General features: G+C 39.8%; 1 protein-coding gene across 13 annotated transcripts in view; it reads left to right on the forward strand.

Annotated features, from left to right (window-relative positions):
• Window positions 1-25,194, forward strand: part of grip1 (glutamate receptor interacting protein 1) — a 71,573-nt gene that overhangs the window by 36,339 nt on the left and 10,040 nt on the right. For 4 of the 13 annotated variants that reach the window (XM_017302728.1, XM_008400813.2, XM_017302726.1 and 1 more), the window contains exons 2-20: window positions 7,384-7,464; window positions 11,556-11,706; window positions 13,861-14,006; window positions 14,997-15,080; window positions 15,158-15,233; window positions 15,308-15,453; window positions 16,278-16,425; window positions 17,294-17,463; window positions 18,488-18,625; window positions 18,716-18,865; window positions 19,633-19,819; window positions 21,013-21,158; window positions 22,101-22,181; window positions 22,814-22,883; window positions 22,987-23,132; window positions 23,237-23,381; window positions 24,149-24,288; window positions 24,541-24,738; window positions 24,809-24,950. In XM_017302728.1, coding sequence (XP_017158217.1) covers window positions 7,384-7,464; window positions 11,556-11,706; window positions 13,861-14,006; window positions 14,997-15,080; window positions 15,158-15,233; window positions 15,308-15,453; window positions 16,278-16,425; window positions 17,294-17,463; window positions 18,488-18,625; window positions 18,716-18,865; window positions 19,633-19,819; window positions 21,013-21,158; window positions 22,101-22,181; window positions 22,814-22,883; window positions 22,987-23,132; window positions 23,237-23,381; window positions 24,149-24,288; window positions 24,541-24,738; window positions 24,809-24,950 — 2,545 coding nt within the window. Of the gene's footprint in view, window positions 1-213; window positions 511-7,383; window positions 7,465-11,555; window positions 11,707-13,860; window positions 14,007-14,996; window positions 15,081-15,157; window positions 15,234-15,307; window positions 15,454-16,277; window positions 16,426-17,293; window positions 17,464-18,487; window positions 18,626-18,715; window positions 18,866-19,632; window positions 19,820-21,012; window positions 21,159-22,100; window positions 22,182-22,813; window positions 22,884-22,986; window positions 23,133-23,236; window positions 23,382-24,148; window positions 24,289-24,540; window positions 24,739-24,808; window positions 24,951-25,194 lie in introns of those variants that run through there. The other 9 variants (XM_017302733.1, XM_008400815.2, XM_008400819.2 and 6 more) reach the window with 7 other exon arrangements.

Consider the following 25,194-nt stretch of genomic DNA (forward strand, 5'->3'; position numbering starts at 1 on the left):
CCATCCATCCATCCATCCATCCATCCATCCATCCATCCATCCATCCATCCATCCATCCATCCATCCATCCATCCATCCATCCATCCATCCATCCAGATGCTCAGTCCAGTGGTCAGATACAGCAGCCTCCCTCTTCCTCCTCTTCCTCCTCCAATCTGCGCAGACTCTTCCTCCCCCTCCCCCTCTCCTCCCTCTCTTCCCCTCTGGCTGATTCTTTTTATTTTTTATCTGAGAGCTTCACATCTGCAGCGCTCTCCGCCTCCCTCTCCCGCCTTCGATGACAGTTTCGGTTTGAGGAGCTCCTCCGTCTCCCAGCCGCTCGCAGAGGAAGAGGAGAGGAGGAGGAGGAAGAGTAGTATTTCCCATTTTTCCTGTCTTTCTTTCCCGTTCTTCATCGGCGGCGGCTGCACCTGCATGGCGATCGGGGGGGAGGCGACGCTCGGCTCGGCTTCACTATGATCGCCGTGTCGTTTAAGTGTCGCTGCCAGATCCTGCGTAGGGTGAACAAAGGTAGAGACAGCGTGTGTGTGTGCGTGTGTGTGTGTATGTGTGTGTGTTAGCATGCAACATACATGCTGCATGTTGGTCGTGTGTCTCTGGCGGCAAACTGCTGACATTGAACATGAAGAGAGGAGAAGGGGTTGTTGGGGATTACAGCCAGCTGTGTGTGTGTGTGGGTGTGTTAAACGATCTCCTGATGGATCCATCCAGTTGATGGCTGCAGGTTGCTGCGGCTCCGGGCAGCGTCTTATTATCCAGATCTAATATTCATGTGTGAACAGGAAGCAGAGCAGGCAGGCGATGGCTGGTTGTTTGTTTCTGATCAGATTCTCCGTCTCTCAGTCCAGGTTGAAGCTTCAGGTGTTTCTTGGCTGCTTTTTTTTTTTTTATTATTTCATCGCTGTGACACAACTTTCAGGGCGAAACTGTGAGCTCGAGTTTTTTTCTCTCCTGTCGGAAAGAGTTTGTGTCACGCTGAAATATTATTCTCTGAGATTAAAGTCAAACTTCTCGTACTCGACTCTTCAGGTTCAGCTCAAAGCCTCGATTCTTACACTAACTGTGTTCAGTCCACTTGAATTAAATTCTAGTTTGTTTGCCTACCAAGTCCGGTTCTTTTGGGAAGGTGTTCATGCGCAGTCGAAGTTTGGTCCACTTACAAACCTACGATGTTGTCATACCTGGTAGTCTAGTAAACTCGGTTTGATTGGAACCAAACCTGCAACATTTGTTAAATTTTTAGCTGCTGTGGTTCTCTTTCATATCAACCAAATTAAATGAACAATCTGTTCCCCTCCTCACCTGTGGGGGCGCTGCATCATGAGCCACTGAAGGAAACAACATGAGAACCTATGAAGAAAACACTGACCTCAACTTACTTCTACACAAAATGTACACAAAAATGGAATGGCGTCAGATTTCAGCAGTTAGAGTATTTTGCTTTTGTAAAAACATACATCGCATTTTTCCTGCTAGCTCTAGCCTAGCGCGTTTGTTTTGGTTGTATTTGCCCACAATGCCCTGCAGTTTAGTCCACTTTCTGCTCTGATCTGTTTGGTGTTTACATATGCATTTGAACCACAACAGGACTACACTGCTTGGCATTCTGGGTAAATACAGTCAAAACATACCTGTGAGCGTAGCGCTAGCGGGAAACATCACTTATGGTTTTTAGCTAAAGACAAAAGAACAACGGCTAAAAAACGTGGAAAGCATTTTTCTTTGCACATTGTGAAGAAAGAAGTTGAGCTTTTTTGGTTTTCGTGTTGTTTCTTTCAGTAGTTCTTGATGCAGCGCCCCCACAGGCGAGGAGGGGATTCAAAGGATTCGATTGGTTTGACTCAGTGTAGTGACAAAAAGAACCACAGTAGCTGGAAATGTAACATATGTTGCAATTTTTATCCCCAGTCAAACCAAGTCAGGTGGAAAATTGTTGAAATTTGAAGTGTTTTTCTGCCAGACGTGGCTAAGACAGGATAATTTACCTGCCTTAACAGCCAAAAATAGCTCTTCTTTCAGCCGTTTGCTTTCTTAAAACGTCAAATCAAACATCAACATGACAGTAAACATGCTTCATTCATCAAACCCTTCAGGGAGTCAAAGCCTTGACTTTTGCTGAAAAATGAGTCAGTTTCTGCTGTATGCAGCCAGGAATCTGTCCTTGGAGGTTCACATGTCATCCGGCTTCTTTTTACATGAAATTATCAATATTTTAAAGAGACAGCTGTCTGTTTAACTGGGAACCCCCAGGTTCCAATGTTAGGAGCGCTGTCCTGGGATCTTTGTTGAATTTGTCATTATTAAGGTTTAGGATTTACAGACATTTCTCCCTATATCACTTTTGTTAGACAGGTTTTCTTTTCATTGTTGTTTTACCTTGTAGCTATGCAGTTATATTCACTTTATTGTCTAAAATAAATAAATATATTGTATAATGTGAAAGAATTATCTTGAGAGACTTGACAATCCAGCACCATACAGAGCGATTTAAGAGCTCTTGTTGGGGAGCACAGTTCACTAACGTTAAACTTTAGTAAAAACTTTCATATGAAGGTTGATTTCTGTCAAAACTCAGCTAGATGTTGCTCAGACTTTCCATTTTTCTAAATAACAGTTTAAACAAAATACTTTTTTTAGCAAGCCACATGATTACTACCCTCTCATCTCAACATAAAAGGTGAGCAAAGTTCACATTTAACTCGTGTGTTTAGCTGCGTAATGTCGCTGTCATAATGTTACTCTACTAAGATGCTGAAATGTTAACTTCAGTCACACATTCTCTCCTTATTGTTGTTATTTTTTTTACTAAAATGAAAAGTAGAAACATTTAGATTTATTTTTGTTGTAATTTCAGAGGCTTGTTTTTTTCCATATCAAATGTAAACTCCTTTTTAATTTCTCTGATTTTATGACTTGTGCTTTTCTTCATGTTTCGGTTGATATGTTTTTTATCTGCTGTTTCTTTTCGTTTCTGCTTCTTTCTCTTGTTTTCACAGTTCAAAAGTTAGCTGGTTCAATGTCACGGTTTACTGGGACGTTACAGATTCAATTGAATTATCATTATACAACCAGGATTGTGCTGCAGCCTCACAGACGAGGTGAAAACAACATCCAAATTAGGTCTGAATGACTAAATCCTGAACAAACAGCAAAGGTGTTGGAACAAAACACTTTTGGCAGTTGGAGTTTATTTCAGGACACTTTCTGCTCCGTTTCTATTATGTGTACTTTTTATATTTTTATTTGTTTTTTTACATCAAATAATAAATCAGTGGAGAAACAAAAATAGTACCGAGTTGCTATTGGATGTAAAATGTAAAATAATTAGCTTTTCTTCCTCTGACAACATCAGTAAAATCAAACATTATTTCTAATCTGTGCTGTAAGTGTTCAAGTAAGGTGCAGCGTAAATATTTTTTAATTACACATTTTTCCTACGGATTATCGTCCTGTTTTTGGTAGAAAAGAGAAAAGAGAAAAACGACAAATCATTCAAATGGACACGACTGAGTTTGTTTTCATTTATTGATGCTTATTGCGACAGGCTTATCAACAACAAAACACTAGTCTTTTTCAGCAGCCATTGTACAGTGCATACTGCAGTAAATCCTTCTAACCAAATATGCTGGAATTCTGGCGGGGTTGCTAGGCAATGGGCGGAACTCTGGCAGAGTTGCTAGGCAACGGACGGAACTCTGGCGGGGTTGCTAGGTAACGTTGCAGCACCTGCAGACTATTCCATCATAATTTAACAAAAATTCTTGCAGCATGACTAATACTTTGTCGTTCAACTCACAGAACGATTGATTGAAATAAAATCGACTTTTTGAAAATATCTTCTCTTGTTTTAGAAAAGAAAGCCATTTAATTGGATCTTGTATGGAAAAAAAATATCAGGGATTTTATTTTTAAGCCGTATTCACAGACAGGTAATTTATTGGATTAATGTTTTGTATTCACAAATTAACAAGAACACCTGATCTGAATGTGCTTTCCTTTTGTTATCTATATTTAGATGTCTGTAAAAAACCTAATATTTAACCTTTTGAACAGCAGATGGTTTATTGGATTAAATGAGCCGCATCCTCTGTGAACCAGACTGGAAACCAGAACCTCGTCTGCCTGAAATCCGTTGAGACTCTGACTTTGGCTCTGCTCTTCCCCTCTTCTTCCTTTATAATTATGGGAATCACAGAAAACACTTGAATAAGTTGGACCCCGTCCTCCACTCCAAGCCCCAGGACTCCCAGGATCAAGCTGGGGAATAACTTTCATCATTTTTGCCTCCATTTGAAGTTTTGCAGCTCTTTTTAAGTGGCTCAGTAGGTTTCCTCTCGCAGCCAAACATCTTGACTCGGTGGTTTTTAAAGCAGCACCTCTTAACGTCTGAATTTAACCCTCGGAGAAAAGCTTTGTCTCCGCCACAGCGGCTGCTCCTTCGGTTCTCCTGTGTGTTTTAAACGGCTTTGAATGAGTCTATAATAAGGTACGGAGCGTCAGTGTGTCGCTGTATTCCTCTGAGGATATTAAATATACAACTGAAAACACAGCTCAGCTTTGAAACCCCACATAGTAGCTGCAGGACAAGAGTAATGAATGTAAATGCAAATATTGTTTATTTTTAATAAGCAGCAAGCCTTAGATCATCGCTACGGCACATTTTTAAAGACATTTAGGGATATAATGAGGTAAATTATTACATTATGCATTCCCAAAATGAAAACCAGGACCAGAGAAGGTGTTATCCAGTCAGTTTCCGCCAGCACCGATCAGTTTATAGCCATCGATCTGTTCAGGGACCCCCTGCTGCTTCACAACAGGATGAAGGGAATCACTCAGAACAACCGTATCGATCTGCAGGCTGTGAGGAGACCTTCGTCAAAACAACATACTGACCTGAGCTGTTTGTTACACCTGTTATCTGAAGCTCTCTTAAGGTCTGAGCTTTGACTGGGACGATTCGACACCTCAATTCTTTTTATTCTTGTTTGTCCATTTGTCCAGCCCTGCTTGGACAAATTGACTAATTTAAATCTAGATTACTGTGCAGAGTTTGTACAGGTGATCGATTATTCTTTTGAACAGGCTAGGGTTGGTGTATGGCCTATACAAAACATGTTCGGTAGGTTTTTTGCATGATAATGAGATTTTTGCCTCTTCAGTTCTGTCCAGTTTTAAGGACTCGTCACTTTAAATCCAAACAAACTCAACATTTCAAACAGATGCGCAATTATACAACCGTACATCTTTAAAAAGCATTAGTAGTGCCTCCTGCACAACCAACCGGAGTGCAGCAAGTGGTTTCTGGATGGTAAGTGAACAATAAAACACTTGACTTTTCCAGCAGCCATTGTGCAACACATGCAGCGGTTAAACCAGCTGACCAAATATGCTGGAGCTCTGCTTTGGTTGCTTAGGTAACAGTCAGAACTCTGCCTGGGTTGCTAAGGAACGGGCAGTGCCTGCTGATTTGTTACATTACATTCCAGAGGTTTTTGAAATGACTAATTTTCCAGACACCAAAAAACATGAACTCATTGTAGAATTACTAATAAAAGTCAACTGGATCCTCAAAATCTAAAATACATCAGGAAATCTTTATTCTGTTTGTAAAGACACAAAATCGATGAGTCAAACTAAGACTAGGTTGTTATTTTACGCTGGTTACAGTGTAAAATAAACGCGTTTAAAGATCATTTGCTGCTACTTTCCCTCATGTAGTGACGCTACGGTTGGTTTTCACTCCCTGCTCCTGCTTTTGGGTTTCATTTCTTCTGAATAAGTAATGAGATGATGTGAAGTGTCATGTTTTGTTGCTGTTCACCTGATTTTAGGATGTCCTGACGCAACAAACATCGCTTGTTTATATTTTAGCATCACTGGAAATGCAAATTTAATCCTCAGTCTGAGAGAATTTACGTCAGCATTTCATCCAAAGCTTTTATTTGAGCCTTATGCAGAATTATACGGAGCATGTTGAGTACATAGTAGTGTCGCTGAGCACAGAAAAGGCTGGATGCTGCTGCCCTACATCTGAAGGAGGAGGAGGAGGCTCGGCTTTCATCTTCACTTAGATATGGTCTGAATGTGAGTGTGTGTGTTACAAGTCTACTGGGGACCAAAAGCTGAAACAATCACATTCAGGGGATTCAATTTGGAGAGCGAAATAAATACAATCCTGAAATTTTATCAGAAGACGTAATTTTAGGGTCAGAAACTATCTTCAGTTCAAGCTGAACCTCCAGGATAGCAGTGTCCTCACAATGGCTGCAAAACACTGAAGTGTTTCCACAATCTCATTTTGCTTCTGAGCCGGGCTGCTGGAACCGAACAGAGCCGATCCAGATCAGATTAGAATAAATTACAGCCCCACAGGAAGCCAAAATATAATAACGCCAAAGTAAAGAGCGAAATGAAACAGAAAGAGCTCGACGGAAAACTTTTGGTTATTTTGGTGTTTTCTTTTAATAATCTGAGATTCTAACTGGATTAAAACTCATAATTAAATCAAACCATCAGTTTATATTTAACGACAGTTTTTTATCTTAAACCTTTTGTTTTACTCATTAAACAAAAGATAAACATAAACATAGTTTTCTAGACAAGTAAAAAGTCTATTGTTTTCTGTGTTCATAAATTGTCTAAATATGTTATTTAGGATGATATCTTTATGTTTCTGTGTGAATTTTTATATTTTTTGCACATTTATTTAATTCTGCAATATTTTTGCCTAAAACCGTCTCAGTGCTGCCCTCTTTTGGTCGAATGGTGGCTACTGCAGTTGAACTGTTCTATCTGTTACAACAGACCAATGAAAAACAAAACACTTGTCTTGCATACAGCTGTAGAACCATGCTGGAATTCTGTTGTGGTTGCTAGGTAACATGCGGAACTCTGCTTGGGTTGCTAGGTAACGGGTGGAACTCTGCTTGGGTTGCTAGGTAACGGGTGGAACTCTACTTGGGTTGCTAGGTAACAGTACAGTGTGCGTGGAATGTGACTTAACAGTTGGGAGGTTTTTGAAATGACTCCTTTTCCAGACACCAAAAACATGGCTTGGTGTTATTTTAAGCATTTTGGTTGTTTTTAGAAGCAGTAGAAACAAAAAAGGAAGTACAAAAATATGCAAAATGTGAATTTTCCATAATAATTCCCGTTTAAATGAATGGCTGGAGCTTGAAAACCAGTTTGAGGAACTGATGAAACAGAAAGTTTTGGATTTTTTTCTCAGAATGATTTAAGATTTGTTTAAAACTAACCAGTAGTTGTTGGTGGGACGTCTGAAGCGAATTAAAACCAGTCGGAAGCGTTGTTGTTCTGAATCCAGCTGATTGGAGTTTAAATCAATAAATGATGGTGTGTTTTCCTGTGTTTTCCTTTCAGATGAAGGGCCGTACACGAAGCACCCTGCCGGGTCGCGACCTCCAGATGGAGCGCTGGCCATCAGGAGGCAGAGTATTCCAGGTAACACTCCCACCATCATCCTGCTGATGGTTTAGAACGAGTTACTGGGAGTAAAGCAGCTGAAAGTGGAGAACAGGAACAGCTGATGTTTTCCTCCCATTAGTTGTAGGAAGATGCTTTGTTTGCACTTTATCTGCTCCCACCTGGAGCTGCTGTCCTACTTAGGACTGCTTTCTGCGAAAACCAGCCAGGTGCTTGTTATAAGGAAGAGTTTAAACTATTTGCAGAAACTGGTGGAAATGTTTGTTTAATGTGTTTTCACCAGTAAGACCAGTAAAAAGAAAATCACTTGGAGACATACGATGGTTTCTCTGAAACCATCAGTGAAACCACAATGGTTTCTCTGTTTTGTTTTATTTTGTTTTATTTTATTAGTTATTTAGATGATTTTTTAAATTGCTTTCTTATATTTGTTGACTAAATATGGATTTACTTTAATTTTTTTATTTATATTTTGTGTTTTATACATATATGTAAAATTTAAGATCTTAAAAATTGTTTATCTACTTTTGTTAAGCGTTATTTATTTATATTTTTATTTTTATGCGCTATAACTACTTGGTTTGGAAGAATATGTTTTTTAAATTATTTTTAATTAATTATACTTTGGCATATTTCATTATTTGTTTGGGTTTATAAAGTAAAATACTTTTTTTTAATTGTTTTGCATTGATTGGGTTATATTTTAGTTATTTAGTTTTGGTTAAAATTAGAGGTGTGCCGATCGATCGGTCACCGATCATAATCGACCGATTTCCGTGAAGAAGTGTATGATCGGTGATCATTGGCTCTTGTTGCCGATACCGATCACCTGCATCTCATTTCGCAGCTTGCCTGTGCAGCTGGTCTCCTCTTTCCTTCACACTGCGCAAACGCGCAGCAACAAATCCTAAGCGATGTGGAACTATAACTATAACGCACTGAGTGACAGGGGAAGTTTGCATGTTGCAGCGGAAAATTGAAGCAGGTCAAAATGCATCAACACAACGAAGCTAATACGACATAAAAACAATGCCATACTTGACTGAGTTTGGCTACATCGAGGCTCACTGCAGTAAAAAAGACATATGGAGGATCAGATAGCAGGTAAAGCAGCGCACAGCTACAAACACTCACCCGGATTAGCATGACGGTCAGAAAGCTAAACAAATAACACGCAAAATTATTTAAGCCTTGGAGCTGCGATGTAAGACGCTGGTTCTCCTCTCGCTGTTGAACCGCTGCTACGCTACAGGTAGTAATATTTCACAGACGGAGCGCCGCTTCTGCTCCACCTGGTAGTGACTCTCACACCAAACCTCTGCTTAAAGCTGCAGCATCTAACCTAAAAAAATACATTTTACATACGTATTAAAACTTTCGCTGTCCTAACATGAGACAGATAATCTCTAAAAAAATAATTGATCTCCTCCCTGTTCTGCATAATTACTCCGCTCAGTCAGAAACAGCCACTCAGAACTAGCAGTAATCAGCTAGCCGCCATGCTATCAGGAAATTGTCATTCAGTAACTCTGGATTGTTTATTGTAATGGATCCTGTTTTTGCCTTTGAATGTTAAGTTTTATACTTGAATTTTTTTGGCAATGTTGAGAGGTTTTATTTAGGCTCTTTGCATTATTTAGCCTCTTCAGAGCCTCCATATGTTTTCAGTCTGTTAAAGATAGTATTACTGATAGCAGGACAATTTGCACAACGCCTGTTTTGTTTAGTTTTCTTCTTGGAAAAAGTTATTAAAAACAAGTTTTTGTCTAAATTAAGGTGAATTCATGGTTCCTTTTCCACATAATATAACCGGTAGTGTTTATGATAAAAAAAATAAAAATAATAATTATGTGATCGGTATCGGTGTTCGGTATCGGTGATCAGCCCTCATGGTTGATCGGTATCGCCAGGAAAAAACCTGATCGGCACATCTCTAGAAATATCTTTTTAATTTTTATTATTTCATCTTATTTTTTATTATTTTAATTAAATGTAATGTGTTTGACAGTTAATTTGTTTTGACATAAAATGTTGCTTCAAATTTTATATAATTTTTGTTGTATTTTTTTAAATGCTTTGTAATTATTTTTTAATACATTCTATTTCGTTTAGTCTGAATTTTTTAATGTAATTGGACTATTTTATTGTTTTTTACTTTAGTTTTTTTGCTGTCTTTTATTTACTTAAATTTTTCATTAATTAAATTTACTGGATTATTTTTTAAGTATTTAATTCATAAAGTCAAGTAGATATTCCTGTTTGACGTTTTACATTCCCAGTTGGATTCACTGTGTTGGCTTCCAGTGACAAGCAGTTGGTGAAATTAAATGTTTTTTTTTGCATTTTCATTAAATCACAGTTAAAGTTAAACGTTCAGAAAGTGCTGCGGGTTAAATTTCCTGGTTGAACTCCTGGCACAGAGACTGGAGGTTGATGCTGCTTCATCAGCGGTGGAACAGAGGAGGCACAGTTCAGGCTGCAAAGAGCCCGTCTACAGAAATAGAGCTTCCTGTGAGCCCGGCTTTCTTCCTCAGCTCCTTTTAAGTAAAAAAAGCCGTTTTGTGAAGAAACAATTTTCGCAGTCGCTCCTCTGCAGCTGCAAAGAGCTGCTTCATCAAACATGGGAGCAGAATCAAAGATTGGAGGTTTTCTTAGTTTAGATGTTGTCGCCGTTCGCTGCTGTTTGTGAAGCCATCGTAATCCTGGCTGAATGGACTGAGGTGAATCCCTGACTCATTAATATTAAAATCCAACGACTGAGTGAAATCCAGATTTCTGTTTTATCACCTGAGGACGGTTCACATGGCGCGGCAGCAGCTCTGTAGTTTCCTCGCGCCCAGCGCTTCCTCTGCTGAATAATTCAGAGGTTTGATAAAAAATAGATGGCCGACGGACCAGGAGGTGACTTCTTTTCTGTTTGTTGGGGTTATTATTTAATTTCTCCTTGTGTTTTAGAGAAACACTACGGCGGCGTGTTAGGGTCATTGTAGACGGAAAAAACGAGTAAATTTCCACCAAAAAACACCTGAAATTTTATAGAAAAAACAAGAACATTTCTAAGTTTGAAAAGTCAAAAAATTGCTAGAAAAAAATGAAATTTTGAGATTAATCTCAGAAATTAAAAACATCAGTTTTTTTCTAGCAAATTTGTGACTTTTCAAGCTCAGAAATGTTCTTGTCTTTTCAATAAAATTTGAAGTTTGAGTCTTTTTTAAATCAAACTTTTGACTTGTCAAGCTCAAATTTACAAGTTTTATTTTGAAAATTTCTGAGATTACTTTCAAAATTCAAGTTTTAGAGTTCAGAAATGTTTTTTGTTTTAGTTTCTCACATTAATCTCAATTTCTGAGTTTTTCAAGCTCTTTTCAAACTCAAATTTCATTATTTTTTCACGAAAATTTCTGAGATTAATCTAAAAATTGACTTGTGGCTCTGAAATTCCTTTTTTTGCTTTTCTTTTTTGTTTTTTAGAAAATTTTTGAGATAACATTTCTGAGCTTGGGCTGCACAGTGGCGCAGTTGGTAGAGCTGTTGCCTTGCAGCAAGAAGGTTCTGGGTTCGATTCCCGGTCTTTCTGCATGGAGTCTCCATGTTCTCCCTGTGCATGCGTGGGTTTTCTCCGGGTACTCCGGTTTCCTCCCACAGTCCAAAAACATGACTGTCAGGTTAATTGGTCTGTCTAAATTGTCCTTAGGTGTGAATGTGTGTGTGTGCATGGTTGTGTGTCTCTGTGTTGCCCTGCGGCAGACTGGCGACCTGTCCAGGTGACCCCGCCTCTCGCCCGGAACGTTAGCTGGAGACGCACCAGCAGCTCCTGACCCCACTGAGGGACAAGGGTGTCAAGAAAATAGATGGATGGATTTCTGAGCTTTGTTTCTAGCAGATTTTCTACTTTTCAAACTGAGAAATGTCCTTTTTTAAAGAAAATTTCTAAGGTTAATCTCAGAATTTCTGAGCTTTTTTTCAAGCTGATCTTCCTCCTTTCATTTTTTTTTTATTTTCTGAGATTAATCTTAAAATTGCTGAGTTTTTTTGGTGGAAATGTGCTTATGTTTTTGTCTACGATGGCGCTGTTACGCCGTCGTAGAAACACTGACGATGAGCCGCAGTGACCTGTTTTTCAGACGAGTTTCGGGGCTGCACGGTGGTGGAGCTGATGAAGAAAGAGGGAACGACGCTCGGACTCACCGTTTCAGGGGGAATCGACAAAGACGGGAAGCCTCGGGTTTCGAACCTGCGACAAGGAGGGATCGCTGCAAGGTGTTATCGATTAATTTCGTCTACATTTAAACGATACCGCTGCCTGGAAACTGCGTATGTTTGGGAAAACGTTCCCCGTTTAGACGGCACTTTTGGAGCATCTGTAGGTGCCATGCCAAGCCGCTAGGTGGCTCTGTGATTTTAGTATTACAGTGAACGCGCATGCGCTTTTGACCTTTAGCTTCCATCTCACTAGCTTCCACCTCATTCCTGTATTTTTCCTGTTTTCATCCGCGAGTGATCCGTTAAACCATAGGGGTCCATAGCCTTACAGCTCTTTTTAACGTCTAGTTTGTTGCGGCGTAGCAGCAAGGCTCCGCCTCCCTCAGTCTCACTTTCAACTTGAGCTCAAAGTGCACATTATAAACTACATATCAGTTTTTAAATTGTGTTAATAGGCGAAGTATAACCGGAGTTATGCTAAAATTAGTAAACCATATTTTTCCGAATGTCAGAGAAATGTCAAAAGCGCCGCCATTCCTCGGCTTTTCCGATTATGTGAGAGGGAATGAGCTTCCAAACGTACGAAACAAAACATTAGATTCCTGTGTTTTTGGAAATGTAAAATCTTCAATAAAGAACGACGGGCTGCATTTTGTTGCTGAGAAACGAAGTAAAGTTGCGCAAGTAAACGTGAAAAGAGAAGCGGAACGGATCCTATGAGATCCTGGCAGTCTGAGAGGGGAATAGCGGCGCTGCATAGCTGCAGGGAGTCGATCACTACGGGGTGAGGCGGAGCCACTACTTTAGCAGTTAGTAGTAAACAGCTTACAGCCACGGCTAACTCCGGAAGCAAAGGTAGAAAAGCCTGTTTCCCCATAGTCCAAAAGACTGCATTTGTGGCTGCATTTTTACTCCAAAATGCAGCCACAGTGTCCAAAAGAAAAAACATAAATGCAATCAATCATTTGCATATTGAGTCTACAGAGGCTGATAATCTCCCCACTCTGCTCCTGGATTACCGTTCAAACTTTTGAGTTTTATGTCAAATCCACATGAGTTAAAAAACAGAAACTAATTCTCTCACTGCATCTTTGATTCATTTTGTCCATCTGCAGATTGTTAGACTGTCCAATCAGAGTCGTATTGTGCAGTTGGTGCTTTTAATCAGTTTTCAATTAACTAAATTCAAGTCTATGGAACACAAAATGTCACTAAAATCACTGTCCTTCTAAAATCTTTCAGAAATTCGTAAAAATGCACTGAATCGTATCGAATTGTATCGCTCAACAAACATTGTGATACATATCGTATCGTGACCAGAATATTGTATATCGTATCGTGAAATTATTGTATCACTACACCCCTATTGTGAAGTGGGATCTCGAAGCTGGGTTTGACGTTACACCCGAGGTAACGGCGTCTTCATTTCAACATGGCGGCGCCTATAAACTATAAACTATAAACTAAAGCAATTGCTTGCAATAACTCACACACTCATAGTTTTAAGCTTTACGTTCCATAAGCAAACACCACTTTTTTATTTGTTCGGTTTAGAATTTATTTAAAACGCACTGTCATGTGTGTGTGTTGTGTAAAATAATAATGTTTTCAGCACGTCTTATTTATGTTCCCCGAAGTCCTTACTGGGGCCCATCAGAGTGGTTCCCAGTTTCCCAGACTGGGAACTGGGAACAGTTTCCCAGTCTGGGAACAGCCTGGCCCAGACCAGAATATCGTATATCATATCGTATGATAGAGAACTGTCTGGCCCAGACTGTTTCGCTCAGAAATTTTCTAGAAAGAAACTTGGAAAACCTTATTTTTCCAGTTGCAGATCCTCAATCAGAAAATATCAACCGGTCTCCCGTTAACCAAATACTTGTGTTACACATATTATGACGGAGTATTAGGGCCACGCTAAGAAAATAAAAACATGTGAGAATAAAGTCATAATATTACCACTTTATTGTGACAATATTAGGATTTTATTCTCATAACATTTAAAATTTATTCTCGTAATGTTTTGGACTGTACTTGCGTGCTATTTTTACCAATTTTGTTTCCTTATGCCTTTATTCTGAGTTAATTCTTGTAATAAGTTTATTTTCTTAATAAAGTTCATATATATATATATATATATATATACATATCAGAATTATCAGCTTTAAATGAAGCATTTAATAAAACTCACAGCCATCTCTGTTTGTTCAGGAGCGACCAGCTGAATGTGGGCGACTACATCCGCTCGGTCAACGGCATCAACCTGGCCAAGTTCAGACACGACGAGATCATCAGCCTGCTGAAGAACGTCGGGGAGCGCGTGGTGCTGGAGGTCGAGTACGAGCTGCCGCCCGTCTGTAAGTGACTCAGCATGTTCATACTTTCCTTCCCAGGAGCTCAAATTTACTCAGTTTTCAATTTAGGAACTACTTTAATCTTCCAAAAGCATTTGCATCCCTTGAATTTTTTAACATTTTGACATGTTGAAATAATATTTTAGTGCTGTGGTGCATTACGGACATTGTAGACAGAGAAGAATACATTTCTGCCAAAAACTCCCAGAAATTTTCTAAAAAATTGGGAATTTTTGAGTTACAAAAATCAAAAAATTTGTGAAAAATAAACTTAAAAAGTTTTAGATTAATCTTAGATTTCTTCTTGAAAAAACTTGAACATTTTCAACTTTTGAAACTCATAAAAGTTTCTTTCTAGAAAATTTCTGAGTGTAATCTTAAGGTTTCTTAGTTTTTGGCAGAATTAAATCTTCAACTAATTTAATAATTGATTAATCGTTATCTAGAGTATACGCTCCAGTTATGCTCTAGTTAACGAGTGTTTGCTCGTTATCTGTCAGCAAAAGCTCATTTGCTGACATAAACAACGTACTCAGAGCAAAACTGTACAAAACATAAATATTTCACATTTAAGATAAAATCTTAATTGTCTGTAAATATATATTATAAAAAGTGGCATTTTTTCCTATTCAGCTGATTCAAATTTACTAAAGGAAAGCTGCGTTATGGCATCTTACATAATAAAATGTTTATTTTCTTATTTAAAGAAGGAATTTATTTGTTTATTTCTATTGTTTAATGTATTTCTAATTTTATATAGAAAATTCTTAAGCAGTTTAATGAAAAATCTGCAGATTGGGACAATTTTTTATCCGATTAATGATCAGGATAATAATCAATTGGATTATCTGATTAATCGATTAATAAAATAATCGTTAGTTTCAGCCCTAAATGCGTTTCTAAAACAGTCGGATCTGATTTAGTTCCACATACGGAAGTGGTATAGATCTGATTTGTACCTGTGTGTGCGCTGACGATGTGTTTCTGTTGCAGCCGTGCAGGGGTCAGGGGTCGTTTTCAAAAATGTGGAAGTGACGCTTCACAAAGAAGGGAACAGCTTCGGCTTCGTCATCAGAGGTGAGCGCGGCTCGGTTTGTGTTTGAGCATCTCAAAAATAAATGCAAACAAAACCGTAAAGCGACTCGTTCTTACAGGAGGAACGCATGAGGACAGGAATAAGACCCGCCCCATCGTCATAACAACCATCCGGCCGGGCGGACCCGCGGAAAGGTACCGACCTCTGCAGACTTTTTGTCCCTCTGGAGCTTCTGTAGGAGCTAAAACCTGACGCTGTCGCTCTGCAGAGAGGGAACCATCAAGCCGGGCGATCGGTTGCTAAGCATCGATGGGATCCGTCTCCATGGCAGCACGCTGTCGGAGGCCATGAGCATCCTGAAGCAGTGCGGCCAGGAGGCCACGCTGCTGATCGAGTACGACGTGTCGGTGATGGGTCAGTTCGACAGGAAGTCATGATTTCTGCAGCTTCACTGTGAAATGTTTGTTTTGGTGTTTAGGATGTTTGTTGTTTGTGATTACAGCAATTTCCAGGAGAAGTTATAGAAAAGTTTTAAATAACAAAACCTTGTTTATTTATTCAATGTGAGTCAATCTTTTGATAATTTAACTTCAAACAAGACGTAACTGCAGGATTCTTTCTGTTTTCAGAAAAGTATGAGAAAGTGTAACTTTCTTTCAGTATTTTTTTTGAAGGAACATATTTAAATATTTAAATCGTCTTCTGTTCTCTAAAATGAACATTTCCAAAAATAAACAAGCAGATTGCTTTGCACATTAAATAATCAGTTTACAATCATGATTTTAAATTTAGTGAATTAAAACAGCTGACAAAACTTTTAGAAGCCTTTTCTGCATTTACCAATTTATTTTATGTGAGAGCTTAAGATGGTAAGTGTAGGGGAAATTAATTAGTTAAGGTAAAGGAATTGATCAATCCTGGATAAATTATCGTATATATTTGGGAATAAAAGCAGCTTGTAGGTAAATTTCGCAGGGAAAGTAATAACTTCCTGGACAAGAAACTATAAGTTACATTAAAATAACTCTATAAGCTCCAGAAAACATTTTAATTCGCTTTGAAGGAAAATTAGCTTGTAACTTCCTGGACGCAGGTGAGTTTGGAAAAGAATTACCTGTAAATTAACCCACAAGCTGCTGCCATAAAACCATCTGAGTGCATGAAATGTAAGGTTACTGAGGGCGGAGCCCTGTGGAACGCCAACCAGTGAACACCAGTGACTGCTTTCACCCTTTCAGACTCGGTTGCCACGGCGTCGGGCCCCCTGCTGGTTGAGGTTGCCAAGGCAGCAGGATCCAGCCTGGGCGTGGCTCTGTCCACCTCCATGTTCTGCAGCAAGCAGGTCATCATCATCGACAAAGTCAAACCAGCCAGCATAGCAGACAGGTATGAGTCTGACGCTCTCTGATCCAGTTCAAGTGTAGATTGAAGATCTTTTATTATTTAATTTTGGATTTATTTGCAGCTTAATTTATATTTGCAATAAACCTTTGTGCTAAACCTAAAGCAAAATCACAAATATTAGTCCCGCTATTGCTAAAGCGCTATACCAATATGGCATTGAGTGCAAGCTAATGCTAAAACGCTGAATCACTACCTTCATTACACACCTACCTGCACTTCAGGAAGTGATTCTTTGGAACTGACCTTTCACTCGTAGTTCAGCTTTATAGTTTTGCTAACCGCTGCTGCTTATATCTAATTGACAACAATAACGCTTCAGTCAGAAAGCAAGCAGGACATCAGTAGATTTTAAGCTCTACTGCAATGCAGAATAAACATCCTTTGCTAAGTGCGCTAGATGTTTTTAAAGTTAGCAAAAGTGCTATTAGCGCATTAGCAGATGTATTTCCACCGCTGATTTTTAAAATGTTTTTTCACTACCGTTGGCTTATTTAGAGGAAGCTAAGTGTGCTAAACATTTTCATAGTTAGCAGAAGCGCTAAATGAAAAAATTAACTACACTTTTAGTGCATTTGCAGATTAGCGTAAGTGCCCAGAACTGATTTTTGCTAAGTTGTTTTCTCTACCTTTAGCTTATTTAGGGGAGGCTAAGTGCGCTAAACATTTTCTAAGTTGGCTAAATGAAAAATTAGCTCCACTATTAGCACATTAGCAGAAGCACTGATTTCACCAAGTTGTTTTCCCTACGTTTGGCTTCTGATCTTGACATAGTACCTAGAATAATGTATTAAATTAGCTTTTTACCCTTCATGCACAATGTTTACGCCCAGACGGTCATGTGGTTGTGCAGGTGTGGCGCTCTTCATGCCGGGGATCACATCCTGTCTGTCGACGGGAAGTCGATGGAGTTCTGTTCTCTGGCTGAAGCCACTCAGCTTCTCTCTGCTTCCTGTCAAACTGTCCGCATGGAGATTCTGCCACAACACCAGGCCCGACCGGCCCTGAATGCACCGCAGCACGGTAACACAGAGAAACTGCAGTTAGAGAGCCTGCAGATTTATGCCCAACTCCCCCTAAAGGCAGTTTGGAGCTACATTTAATGTGTCAGATCTCTGCAGAAACAAAGTGTTTATGAGGTGGAGCGGAACGTCCCCCAGCGCGGTGTAAACATATAGACATCAAACTTAATGAGCCCTGAACAAACTCGGTGCACTCAGAGGCCTTGAATGCACCGCCGAGTGATTTTTAAAGGAGATGAATGGAGGCTTTTTTTTTTCACAAGCTGAATTAAATTTCTGCTAAGGCCAGAAGATAGAAGTAAAATCTCCAATCATTTTTATCCAATTTGAATCAATTTTATTTATTTGCTTGTTTTCTTTTCTAAAAAAATGACAGAAAATATTTTCAAAAAGTTATTTTTGTTTCATTCATCAGTATTAGGGCCAGGCTACAATTTATTTTGTTTAATTACGAAAATATTGTAGTTTATACCCAATTTTACCAGAAAAAATATTAAAATAAAAAGTTATTTTTTTATTTATCAGAATTTAATGTGAGCATCTCAGTTCATGTAGTTCTTTCTTCGAAATAGAGTCCGTTGCTTGACAATAATTTTATGCTTTATTAATTATTAAGTATAACTTCACAAGATGCCCAACAAACTTAATAATTTTTGTTATTTTTTGTGTCTGAATTCTCATAAAATTTTGACTTCTTTCTAGTAACATTGTAACTTTATTCTTGTAATTAAAAATAAAAGAATCACAGCCTGGGCCTCAGAATTAAAATAAATTCAGATAAATAGAAGCCGTAAACAAGATGGCCGCCGTGGGCGTGATGACATCACTTTTGGGGAGGAAATAAATCCACATTTTCCAAAAATTAAACTCCTCGTGATGTGCTCCCACTAACAAACCGCTAAAAATTAAGCGTTCTTAATGTCGAGACCTACCCCGACCTTTGACCTTTGACCCTCGTCCTGTCCCTTTGTTTTAACCTCTCCTTCCTCCTCCGTGTGCATGGTTGTGCCTGTGTGCATGTGCAGTCAAGGTGCAGCGTAGTCCCCGCCCCCTTCCCTGGGAAACTGGAGGCTCCGCCCCCATCCTCCCTCCCTACCACTACAACACCTACCACCCCGACCAATCAGGCGCCAGATCCCACAACCGCCATACAAACAACCCTCGTACGTCTCCTCTCCTTGGTTTTCGGTTTGGTTTTGATGATAAAAACCAAAACCAAAAACCCGATAACGGGGGTTTCCGTGTCTCTGCAGCTCTCAGCCACTCGTTCTCTCCCGGCTCCATGTCGGCCTACAGCCTGTCGTCCCTCAACATGAGCACTCTGCCCAGGAACATGTATCCCACGAGTCCGCGCAGCACCATGATGAGGAGGAAGGCCAAGAAGAAGGACTTCAAAAGCTCCTGTGAGTCTGTCTCCGGATAAAAAGCCGACTGATTCGCTTCCTTTTCTGAAAAACACCCAGAAATTATCCCATCTCTGGGTTGGACAATCTAGTATCAGCACCAGGCTATGAGCATTTCTGCTTAATTACGAGAATATAGTTGTAATATTAGCAGAAAAAGACAAAAAATGCTTTAAAATTAAGAGAAAAATGTTTTTAAGCTTAATCAGTTTGTGATTCTTTCTTCAAAATAAACTCAGTTGTTTCCGTGATTGTTCATAATAATTTTATACTAACCTGCTAAAAGATTACGTATTTCTATTTAGCATTATTTGAAAGACGTCCACCAAGTATAACTTCACATTTTAGTTCTAATTTTTTGTTATTTTTTATGTTGGAGTTCTCATAAAAGTACGACTTTATTCCAGTAGTTTTTATCTGTAAATCTTACACCAAAATATAACTTCACAAGATGCTCAATTTTTTATTTCTCGTAAAATTTTGACTCTATTCTCCTAATATTACAACTTTCTTATATCATTTTGGATTTTTTTTTCCTGTCATACAGCTTTATTCTTGTAATATTGTGACTTCTTTTTTCTCTTAATTAAAAATAAAACTTGTAACCTGGCCCTAATATTCCATCATAAAGTTCACCTGAACTCATAAACGTTTGTGAAACAAGATGGCCGCCCTGGGAAATAACAATTTTCCAGAAGATAAAATCTTAAAAATGATGAATTTGATGAATCGGCCAGCAGTGACTGACCTGTGATGTTCGCCTGCAGTGTCTCTGGCCTCCAGCACCGTCGGCCTCGCCGGCCAGGTGGTCCACACGGAAACCACGGAGGTCACGTTGCTAGGCGACGGCATCATGGGGTTTGGCCTGCAGCTCCAAGGCGGAGTCTTTGCGACGGAGACGCTGTCGTCGCCGCCGCTCATCGCCTACATTGACCCAGACAGCCCTGCAGAGAGGTGAGCAGGTTCACTTTCAACCTTTTATACTGTCAGTAATTTCACAAATTTTAACCAAAGATTCACCAGATTTAGACAAAAACCTGCAGTTTTTATCTCGTATGGAAAGAAATTTATTTGGAAAAATGTTTGTTTTGCCTGATTTTATTTTAGAACTTTGTTGTTTTCATGAATTATTTTCATTTTGGTCTGTAAAATACCAAAACTTCCACATAATTTTATATTTTATTCCGTCTGATGATGTTATTTTCATACTTAATTTGCCAAAAACTTTTTTATATTTCTTGATTAATTTCTTGGACGACTAGTTTTTACTTTTACTTGAGTAAAAACATGTTAAAGTAGTGCTACTCTTACTTCAGTACTATTTTTGGGTACTCTACCTGCCTCTGAACGCAAAGCATTCTGGGTAAATGCAGCCAAAATGAACATGCTCGAGAAATGACTCGTCGTTTTTTTTACCAAAGACAAAAAAAGAAATGCTACAACCTCTAAAATCTGATGCTACTCCGTTTTTATTTACATTTTGTGAAGAAGGAAGTTGCGCTTAGTGTCTTCTTCAGAGGTTGTCATGTTGTTCTTGGTGCAGCGCCCCCGCAGGCGAGGAGGGGAACAGCTTCCTGAAAAGGTTTGGTGAAAAATGTCCCCAATTGAACTGATTATACCGAACTATCAGTTGGAAAAACACCCAGAATATCTCAGAATATTTACATTACATGAGCGAATACAAGTAGAAGTTACAATTTTCATGCAAAATGTAATGTAATAGGGAGACAGTTTACACTGAAATCATGTTTAATGCACATTATACACAGCTCAAATTAATTATGATTACAGTTTGGACCAATTACACAATTAATAAATATAATAATTTTATTAATAATTTTGAAAAGATAGACACATTGTATAATTAATCAATCATGTACAGTATATAATTAAAATATTATTTTGGTGATGATTCTTGTCTTTACTGTTTATTACTGTATATATTTGTGTATAAGGGGATGTAAGTATATTTTCTCTTTTCTCCACTGAACGTAACTATATGCATGTTTTCCTTTGATGTGGCTCAAAATAAAGCAATAATAATGTTTATCATGGAGGGTTCTGTAACTCTAATGTTAAAACATTCAGTTAGGAACGTTTTCAGTTTGAAATGTAAGTCTTTCTGGTTCCTGTGTTTGCTTGTGCAGGTGCGGCATCCTGCAGATCGGTGACAGGATCCTGTCGATTAACGGCGTCCCGACCGAAGACTCGACCTTGGAGGAAACCAACCAGCTGCTCAGAGACTCGTCCATCACGGCGCAGCTCACGCTGGAGATCGAGTTTGACGTGGCAGGTGAGCGCATCGTTTACCCGCTTTCCCAGGCTGCGGGGATGTTTGTTGTTCTGACTGATGAACGGCGACAGTCTGCGCCGGGTTCTGCTTTGTGAATGAAACACGTCCGGCTGGGATGAATAACCGCCCACGCCTGAGTTTAATACAACAACACAGCATGCTGTCAGGGATGACTCACAGACACATTGTGTGGCTTTTACAGGCGGAGTGGTGGAGATTGCTCTGTTAAAACTTGAGACAATATCCAGTTGTTTGGCTTTTAAAGGGCACCTACTATGCAAAATTCCCATTTTGCACGTTTTTATGCTTCAATTTTGGTCTCAACTGCTTCTAAAAACAGGCCAAAGTCTTTAAAAAAGCACCCAGCGGTTTGTCTCCAATAAGTTACTTTTTTATTTTGGTGTCTGGAAAACAAGCTGTTTCAAAAATCTTCTGCATTCCACTGTTATCTAGCAACCCCAGCAGAGTTCCGGCCGTTACCTAGCAACCCCAGCAGAGTTCCGGCCGTTACCTAGCAACCCCAGCAGAGTTCCGGCCGTTACCTGGCAACCCCAGCAGAGTTCCGCCCGTTACTTGGCAACCCAAGCAGAGTTCCAGCACATTTGGTCAGCTGGTTTTACAAAGACGAGTATTTTGTTGTTGACTTACCTTCCAGAAACCACTTCCTGCATTCTTGCTGGTTGTGCAGGACGCTCTACTAATGCTTTTCAAAGATGTACGGTTGTATAATTGCACATCTGTTTGCAGCCATTTTCACGTGAGTGTAAACATTGAGTTGGGGGGCGTGGCCAGCAGTTTATTTGGATTTAAGGTCCTGAAACATTACCTAAGAAGGACTTTGTGCAGAAATGTAATGAATATGTTTTGTATAGGCCGTCTCTGTCCTCGCCTCAGTGCTGTGACCTTCTCATGACATTGAAATGAACCTTCTTTCTGTCTCAGAGTCGGTCATTCCCAGTTCGGGGACGTTCCATGTGAAACTCCCAAAAAAACCAGGAGTGGAGCTGGGAATCACCATCAGCTGTGAGTTCACAAATAAACTGGCAAAACATTATGACCACTGGCATACAAGCTAACTGAAGCTAACTGTGGACAAATCATCCATCCATTTAATCATCCACCCATACATTCATAGTATTTATTTTGTTTTTTAAAAATGTATTTAATTATTCTGTTGCATGTTTAATGTGCTTTTACTATTGTATAAAACTGTTAAGTGCTTAAATGAAGAATCTGCAGATTGTGTCATTTTTATATCTGAATAATTGATAATTGATCACTAAAATAATCTTTAGCTGCAGCTTTAGTCAGGCTGACCTGTTTCTCTTCCATGGGTCTTTGTTTCAGTTTGTGTTGTCAGGAGATTTTAAGCAAAAATCAGCCAACAATCTGCAAATGGGTCATCACAGCAGAATAATTAACACAAAGATGGTTCATCAGACACAAAATCAACCTTGTTTCACGTCCATTTTTGACCCAAATCCTGCTGAAAGCCGGAGTAGAGCATCAGAAGCACAAAGCATTTACACCAGGGTGTCAATTATCTCTAAGCTTCTCTTAATTTTGCTCCGGTTGTTTTCTTTTTTTAATGAAATGTCGATGCATTTTACACTGATTAGCACCTAAAATTGATGAATTTCCCTCTTTGTGTGAAGCTCCGTCCAACAGGAAACCAGGTGACCCTCTGATCATCTCCGACATCAAGAAAGGCAGCGTCGCTCACAGGTAAAAACCCAGACTCACAAATCAGAGCATGAAGGAGTCGGAGCTTTGGTCCTGTTCAGCTGCAGGAATGCAAGCTGCTCATGTTGGCGAGTTTTCCTCCCAGGACGGGAACCTTGGAGCTGGGAGACAAGCTGCTGGCCATCGATAACATCCGGGTGGAGAACTGCTCCATGGAGGAGGCTGTGCAGATCCTCCAGCAGTGCGAGGAACTCGTCAAACTCAAGATCCGCAAAGACGAAGACAACTCTGGTACCAGTTCCAATCAGATCCTCCACTGATTTAATGTTTTTTTTCTTTTCGTTTTAAACTAAACGAACATGTTCATGTTTTCCACCGTTTTCTCGATGTTCCAGATGAGCAGGAAGTGTCCGGCAGCATCATCTACACCGTGGAGCTGCAGAGGTACGGTGGCCCGTTAGGAATCACCATCTCTGGCACCGAGGAGCCCTTTGACCCCATCATCATCTCCTCGCTGAGCAAAGGAGGGCTGGCTGAGAGGTACGCCAACTTTCCTGCAAAAATAGTCAGAAAACTTGATTATTCAGAGGTTTGTTAGGTTATAACCACAACATTTAATGTGTTTTGATGGGATTTTATTTCACAAATAAACAAAAAGCTGGTGTTAGAATGGACCAATCAAAGTCAAAGGTAAAGTCAAACTCAATGTACTTTAGAAAGAAAAACAAAAAATATCCAATTTAAATAAATAATTACATTTAACTCAGTTCAGAGTCTAACAAGGTGAAAATGTCTCCCGTTTGTTGGTTTATTTTTATTTATAAAGTAGATTCTCCTCTTTAATTAAGAGAAGCTGGTGAAAAGAAGAAGAGCAATCCATGAAAATAATAAAAGAAGTCAAACAGATTAAATATTTGTTTCTGTTACACAATGACATGGAGGGCAGGAATAAAACATGAAGAGCAGCAAAGTCAGATTTATATAAATCAGGATCTGGAATAATGTGAGAAATGTCGCCCCCTGCTGCTCATAAAAATACTAAAACTTCAGTTTATTTTTGCTGCTTTTTACGCAATTTTCACAATTATTTAAAGTGTATTCAGATTTAAGAGTTGAAACTTGAAGTGTTTTTATCTGTTTTGAACAAGACTTTCTATTTAAACCCCATTAAAAATTATTCAAAATGTCTGACTGATGTAGTGTGTCTGGTTTTCACTCAAATAAAAAAAGAAGAAGCTGTTTTTGCTTTTAAAAAATGTCATGAATAAAGTATCATAAATGTGTGTGTGTGTGTGTGTTTCCTGCAGGACGGGAGCGATCCACGTGGGCGACCGCATCCTGGCGATCAACAGCAGCAGCCTGAAGGGGAAGCCTCTGAGCGAAGCCATCAGTCTGCTGCAGCAGGCGGGAGAGACGGTCACTCTGAAGATCAAGAAGCAGGGAGAGCGTGAGTATAATAAACGTGACATTTATTATACTAGTGCAGAGTGTTACTGTAAAATTTATAAACGTTATGATTCTCAAGATGGCCGCCATTTCTGAGCCTGTTAATTTAATTATTGCCATGGTGGCCATCTTGAAATTGAAACTTTTTTTTTTCTCAATGAAAATAAACTTAGAAGCTTGAAGATTTTTCAGTATTTTCTTTTCTCTTCTGTTGAAAATAAAAACGTCCCCTGAACGCCTCGTCCGTCTGCAGTGTCGAGCCCAAAGACCTGCGTGATTGGTCCAGGCCTGGGGGCGGGGCTTAACCTGGACGGCCAAGATGGGGAGGAGGAGCCTGTGATCACTGCGGTGCCTCCGACCAATCAGAGAGCGTTCAGCACGCTGCCGTCAGTGGACAGCGCCGTGGACTCCTGGGACGGGTCCAACATGGACAGCAGCTTCTCCACCACAGGTTCGCCGCCCGCCATTGGTCCTCACGCCCCGCCCTGAGTCCGTTTGCACCAACCTGTCTGTCTCTGTAGCTCCGCCTTTTCAGTCGTACAGCTTCCATGAGTGGCGCGGCGTCAAGACGACCAACAGCCAATCGTCCGCCAGGCAAAGAGCCAATCCGCTGTCGGATCTGGGGCTGAGCGACGACGACTGGGACCGCCCGCCGCTCGGAGGGTGAGAGGGACGCTCTGTGGGGTGATGCTGGTGTTATGGGGCAGACTAGTTCCACTGGTCAGACTGGTTTCACTGGTCAGACTGGTTCCACTGTGATGCTGGTGTTCAGGGGCAGACTGGTTCCACTGGTCAGACCGGTTCCACTGGTCAGACTGGTTCCACTGGTCAAGACCGGTTCCACTGGTCAGACCGGTTAGATTGGTCAGACTGGTTCCACTGGTCAGACTGGTTCCACTGGTCAGAC

Source organism: Poecilia reticulata, linkage group LG23 (genome assembly GCF_000633615.1).
Source record: "Poecilia reticulata strain Guanapo linkage group LG23, Guppy_female_1.0+MT, whole genome shotgun sequence".
In the NCBI taxonomy this organism is placed as follows: Eukaryota; Metazoa; Chordata; class Actinopteri; order Cyprinodontiformes; family Poeciliidae; genus Poecilia; species Poecilia reticulata.